General features: G+C 37.9%; 1 protein-coding gene across 1 annotated transcript; it reads right to left on the minus strand.

The window, feature by feature from the left end:
• Nucleotides 1–3155: 3155 nt before the first annotated feature.
• Nucleotides 3156–4345, minus strand: LOC147788779 (uncharacterized). The gene is made up of 2 exons (XM_087118751.1): nt 3895–4345; nt 3156–3640 (listed from the first exon to the last, which is right to left on the minus strand). The coding sequence occupies exons 1-2, from the start codon at nt 4343–4345 to the stop codon at nt 3156–3158; spliced, it is 936 nt and encodes a 311-aa protein (XP_086974877.1).
• Between the last annotated feature and the right edge of the window lie 2604 nt (nt 4346–6949).

Consider the following 6949-nt stretch of genomic DNA (forward strand, 5'->3'; position numbering starts at 1 on the left):
CATCATGATAAAACTGACTTGACTCTTCTCAACAATGACAGCTTCATTTTCTTCTGCCACATTGAAATGGACCATCATGTCCAGGACATGTTCTCTAACTGAGGTCCCTTCTTTCATACGGCAGTTGTAAATGTATTTTATGGCTTCATGTCTAAGGGAGAAGGACGGTTGTCCAAACATCCCTTTTAGAGATTCCATAATCTCTTTAGCAGTACCCATAACGTCGTGTTTCTTAGCCAAAACATCAGATATGCTGGCTAGAATGTACACTCAGGCTTTATCATTTGCCTTTATCCATCGGTCATACGCATCCCGAACTGTTCGATTTGCATTTGAGTTGGGGTTTGGAGGACACTCCTCAGTTAAAACAAACTTTAAATCATCAATGACCAGTATTGTGTTTAGGTTTGATTTCCAAGTTGTGTAGTTGTCGCCGTTTAATTTCTCAGAAGCGAGTAATTGTACTATTGAGTTTGTCATGCTGTGATATAAAGAAAATTCTATTAGTGATTTGACCTAATCCTGTTTAATCCAATCAGTTTTAGCAAATGTAATAATGTACCCAAATCATTATTAATTTGCAACGATACTTTAGTGAGTTAGAGCAACTGCTACCGAGGGGCAGTCAATCACTCATTCACTAAACCAAGACATTCTTGACTTAAACACTATTTCCAGAATAACTCTTGTTCCTATAGTGTTCTTTAGTTATCGCTGTTTTGGTCAAGAATATACCAACTCTTAGTATTTCTTCGTAAGTGTGACCCACCATTTTCAGACCTCATAGATCGGTCCCAACAATGCTATCGAATGAAAAAGCCAAAGTTGGGAACGAACCTAAGAAATCCTATCCCATTTTTGGAGTTTGTGTTGTTTCGACTCCCATGTTACGACCCTCCGAATGGGTAGTTGCTCTAGGGCAACATGCAGGTGGAACATGGGAACCTCACGGTGCAACCTAGTGGTGGAGACCATAGGACGTATTTGACATACTTCCTTCTCCCACTTACTATAAATACTTTCTCTATTCACCTTGTTATTGACTCATGCAAATACCTTCCGAATGGAGGACGCTCCCAGGGCGACACGAGGCCGAGCATGAATCTCACTGTGTGAATTTTACAGAGAGCGTGAAAAGAAAACGATGTATCTTATACACCTTTTTCCTCCCACTAAGTATTTTAGATGGTTGGGTATACTCATTACTTAAGTATATTCCGGCTAATTAAATATAACTTAAGTCTAGGTGATTTTTCTAAATCTTACATCACTTAAGCATGCTCATAAAACTGGACTAACTAAGCTCAAGTACTGGTCCGATCTCCAGGTAGTAGGTGTTCCGTAAACTGTCAACTTAAGTACCTCCAGCCTTAGACAAGATCGTGCCAGATGAGTTTTCTCGTAACCGCAATTTCGTAAGACATCGACCTATTTTAACTATTAAAATTGATCGTGCTAGGGTCTTGACCCTAAGTGAGCAAACACTTATCTTTATTATAGATTTTAACGTCTATCTCGTTTTATGACGTTGAAAATAACCTACAACATGCATCTAACATGCTTTATATAACAATTATATAATCATCCATTCCATGCAATAATATAACAATTTATATCTTTCACTCATGGAACCCTAAACATGCATACTATACATTATAACACTTATAACATACTTGGAATGCATGAAACATGCTTAGCCTATGGTGGGATTTTAAATCTATATGACATACTTTATGCATATACATTTTCTATTTAATTAAAACATACATTCATAATGCATAATTAATTAAACACACTAAAGTGGGTTGGTTTTGGCATTTTAAAGCAAGCAATTAACTAAATTATTACACTAATAATTAAAAATAACTTGAGCCGTTCCCGAGGATCACGAACTGGGCGAACCAACCCTTAAAAATGTTGAATCGGACCCCAACGGCAGAAAAAACACTCAAACCGCCTCTTCCATCTTCTTCGATTCAGCTTGCTATCTCTTCCATTTTCGATCAATTACAACCTAAAATAGACTCTAATGACTCCATAAACAGATCTTTCTTCATTCATTAAAGCCCATACACATTAGGCTTATTACAATAATTGTATCAAATGGAAGCATAAAAAAAATGCCAAAACCAAAACCATCCACTTTAGCAACCACAAATTTCATTCATGAAATGGTACCCACCATGATCAAATTAATGTAAATAAAGTGGATAAAACCTGCTCTGATACCAATTGATGGTGTTAATATAACACATGCGGAAGCAATTTGGATCTTAAGCACTTTAAGAACATTAATTATAGTATATAACTAGCATGTTCATAAGTATTAAAACTTAATTAGTTTAGATACTAACCTTTTGTAGTTCAAACTCCTTTTTCCTCACGAACCGGTTTCGAACCACCACTAGTGTCTTCTCCACTATCCTCCGGCCTTAGAACGGGATTGTGGAATCCGGTGAGTGACTAAACTTGGAAGGGATTTTGTATATGTGAAGAGATGTTTGTGAGAGGTTTTTCTCAAGGTTTTCCACCAAGAAGAAGAAGACCTTCCATGTACCATGATCACTCTATTTAAAGAGTCATGTTTGCATGTTCATGCAAATTTGAGATCACCAAATTTTGACACTTAAAATTCCACTCAACCAAATTTTGACACTCAAAATTTCACTCAGACTCGTGGGGTTTATTTGGTCAAATTGACTATGAGTATACATATGCTCTACCATGAAATGATCAAACCTTTTATACCATTGGCGAGGGGATTGCTTCAGCCCATACAAAGATTTTTTCAATCTGCATACTAAATGTTGCTGTCCAACTACTCGAAAACCAACCGGTTGCGCCATATATATTTCTTCTTCCAAATCTCCATGCAAAAAAGCAGTTTTTACATCGAGTTGTACAAGCTCAAGATTAAATTGAGCAACCAAAGCCAACAAAATTCAAATGGAAGAATGTTTTACCACAGGTGAGAAAATTTTATTGTAATCAATATCTTCTTTTTGTGCTTAGCCTTTAGCCACAAGTCGAGCCTTATAACGTATACTAGAAGAGTCTTCTTTTTTTGCAAAATCCCATTTACAACCAATTTCCTTCTTACCTTTTGGAAGTTGTACCAAATCCCAAGTTTGATTTATCTCCAATGATGTTATCTCCTAATTCACAGCCTCTTGCCAATGTAAGCTATCCGGGCTCTGAATAGCATCTTTGTAACTGTTAGGAACTCCATAAATCAAAGAGAAAGCATATGCTATCGTATCATCAAACCTTGCAGGTTTTCGAATTACCCTTCGTGGTCTATTCTTGGCGATAGACTCAGGTTCCTCCACTCTTTCATTTACAAGGCTTTGCTCTTCGAGGCTTTGCTCTTTCAGTTCTAAGACATCAAAGTTATTATCTACCTGATCAATAGGTTCTACAGTAGGAGCAACCATATCAGGAGAGAACACCACCTTCTCCCCCTGCTTCAATGCCTCGTCATTAATTTCAATTTGCTGCAAAAACATTTCAGACTCATCGAATGTCACATCTCGACTATTAACAATCTTACTTGTTTCTGGACACCATAACCTATAGCCCTTCACACCTTTGCTAAATCCCATAAACTTGGCTTTTTTTACTCTAGGATCCAGCTTTGAGTCTGCCACATGATAATAAGCAGGACACCCAAACACATCAATTTATCATAATCACTAACAGGAGTACCTGACCATACCTCAAGCGGAGTTCTCCCACCATTTCAAGAAAAAGGTAAACGATTCATCAAGTGGACTGCATAACTGAGGGCCTCAACCCAAAATGCCTTACTCAATCCTGCCTGAGACAATATGCATCAAACCTTCTCTATTAATGTCTGGTTCATTCTCTCAGCAACTCCATTTTGTTGTGGCTTACCAGGAACAGTGAAGTGTCGAACGATCCCTTCATCTCGGCATACTTTAAGGAATGGATCATAAGTATATTCTCCCCCGTTGTCTGATCTCAGCTTTTTGATTTTCCTGTTCGTCTGATTCTCTACCATTTTCTTCCACTCTAGGAAGATTTGGAGAACCTCGTTTTTATGCCTCATGGGATACATCAAAACTCTCTTTGAGTAGTCATCAATAAAGGTGACAAACCACCTCTTTCCTCCCAATGAGACATTCTTCGTGTGACCCCATACATCAGTGTGAACATAATTCAAAATGCCCTTTGTTTGGTGTATAGTTGTACCAAACTTCACATCTTTTTGTTTACCAAATATACAATGTTCACAGAAATCAATTTTACTCGTTGTAGCACCCTTAAGGACTCCTTGGTACACCAATGTCTGAAGCGCCTTCTCACCAGCATGCCCGAGTTGCATGTGCCATAATTTTGATGTCTTGTTCTTTCGAACTTACCACAACAGCATGTCCAATTATTGTGGTTCCGTTGAGGTAGTATACCAAACTCCACGAGCTACTTTCAAATTCTCTCCTTCCAAAATGATGCGATAACCACTCGCATCCAAAACGCCAAGTGAAATCAAATTTTTCTTCAAGTCAGGGACATACCTCACATCTTTGAGTTTACCTAAACCCCATCAAACATCTTGATTTGTAATGAGCCGATTCCCATCATCTTGCAAGTACTATCATTGCCCATATAGACAACTCCGCCATTGAACATTTTGAAGTCCAAAAACATCTCTCTGTTGGGACACATATGATAGGAGCACCCAGAATCAAGAATTCATTCACTGGTTTGGCTGGCTGATAGGGAGATTGTCAAGGCATCATCTGTATCAGTGTCGTCATCTCTAACCACATTGAACTTCGATCCCTTCTCTTTTAAGATCGAACAATCTTTCTTCCAATGGCCTTTCTGTCGACAACATGCACACTCATTTTTATCAAGTTTTCTCCAATCAGATCTACCTCTCGACTTTTATCGGGACTCTCCACATTCGTTCCTTTTCCAAGTAGAAGTCCTTCCATGAGTACTGAGAACATTTGAGCTAGAGCCTTGATATGTCTCCTTTTTCTTCTTTCGCATCTCATTGTTTATTAAGGCATTTGAAACATCTTCAAAATCAATATTAGTGATTCCATGTAGTAGGGTCGTTACTAAAAACTCGTAGGATTCCGGCAAAGAATTTAATAACAACAACGCCTTATCCTCGTCATCAATCTTAACATCAAGATTGAGCAAATCAGTGATGATTTTGTTAAAATCATCCAAATGCTCAACCATTGAGATACCTTCCTTGTAGTCAAAACGGAAGAGTTTCTTCTTCAAATAGAGTTTATTTTCCACACTCTTCTTCATATATTTCGCCTCAAGCTTGTCCCATAATTCTTTTGCCATGGTAACCTTCATAAATGGATATTTCTGATCCTTACCAAGACAGGAACGAATAATTCCACAAGCTTGCCGATTTAATTTTGTCCATTTTGCTTCTGTCATGTCTTCAGGCATCTCCTCTTGGAAAGAAACATCGAGGTCTTGCATGACCAGCAAATCGCTAACTTCGCCTTGCCAAACACCAAAATTATTGGTTCCATCAAATTTCTCTACTTTGACATTGGAACTCCACACTCTCGATCCACGCCGTGATGATTCTGCCATTTGTAATAATTAATCTGGATGTAACTAAAAACACAATTCTTGAAAATTAATTTTCAAGAGAACAAGCACGATTGTGAGCACGTCTAATGGTCGATAGGCCAAAACTTTCACAATACCCCCAAATACCAAAGGCTTTAATACCACTTGTTGTTCACCGAAAGTGGAACAAATGTACTCACAACACCAAAGTTACTCAACACATACAATGTGACACCCAAAACTTGAAACACCAAAGTTACTCAAGACATACAATGTGACACCCAAAACTTGATAATTTCAATAGCAGAAAGAATGGCATTATAGCCTTCTGTTAAACCTAAAAATATAAGCTAAACTAACAAGCCTAAAAATATGACCTTGAGATAGGTCTAAAGAATAGGACTTATGACAGTTTACACACTTTTTATATTCTCTTCTCGGCCCATCATGAAACGGAGAGTCCTTTTTCTTCTCTATTCCAGGAAAAACCTAGATAACTTAGTAAACTCCAAGTCATATTCTTCCATAGTCTCTCTCCTTATTTAGGGCTTAAGAAGGCTTCTTGATTTTTTTTTTACATGGCAACCGTACGATAGTACTTTCAGAATGTCTCCTTAAAACAACTCCAAGGGATGATTTCATCTTTAGCATTTATAGTCTTGAAAGCTAACTTCCACCTAAAATGCGCCTCTTCTCTAAGCATGCATGTGGCACAACGGACCATGAACTCTTCAGGGCAGTTATAGATATATAGGAAGGCAATCTCTATAGCATCATGCCATGCCTTTGCTTTTGGTGAACCAACCATGCCTTCATCAAATATAGGCGGGTCAAACTTCCTAATGTCCTTAATATAGTTGGATTTTTTTTTTTTTTTTTTTGTAGTCCCTTGGAAACTTATGGGGGGCTAGCACTCCTTGAGTTGCCATAAGAGCCTATACTATCTGGCTCGCTTGTGTTTTGAGGGTTAACTTCAGGAAAGATTGTAGGGATTCTAGTGAACGTGGAGGTGGACTATCGTGAAGGCGTAGTTTAACTTGGGTTAAGTTCTTGTAGTGATTCTGTTTCTAAAACTAAGCTTGAGTCATTCCTATGTTGGGGGCTCCTTATGTGGAATTCTCCAAAGCAATCCTTAGGCTTTCTTGCATAGTTAGGGTTCTCTTCTTGGGTGGCATGATCTTAGTACTGAAAGAACACGCATAGTTATAAGCCCGAGGTCGATTGTCGGCTGGTGCATTTGAAGATTAGAAATGATGAAATTAGTGCTTAATGTGACAACTTGGGTTTCTCTCAATATCAACTAATTTATAGATAATACAAGTAGAACTATCGATCTCTTTTTTTTTTTTTTTTTTAAATCGAGACATAAAACTCAAATTTA

This window comes from Cucurbita pepo, chromosome 16 (assembly GCF_057944985.1).
Source record: "Cucurbita pepo subsp. pepo isolate OVF chromosome 16, ASM5794498v1, whole genome shotgun sequence".
Taxonomy (NCBI): domain Eukaryota; kingdom Viridiplantae; phylum Streptophyta; class Magnoliopsida; order Cucurbitales; family Cucurbitaceae; genus Cucurbita; species Cucurbita pepo.

Excerpts from the sequence above, each read along its gene's own strand:
- LOC147788779 (XM_087118751.1), bottom strand. The coding sequence starts at position 4,345 with ATGCAACTCGGGCATGCTGGTGAGAAGGCGCTTCAGACATTGGTGTAC. Across the intron at positions 3,641-3,894 it reads TCGACACTTCACTGTTCCTG|ACTCAAAGCTGGATCCTAGA; the intron begins GTAAGCCACAAC and ends ATCATGTGGCAG.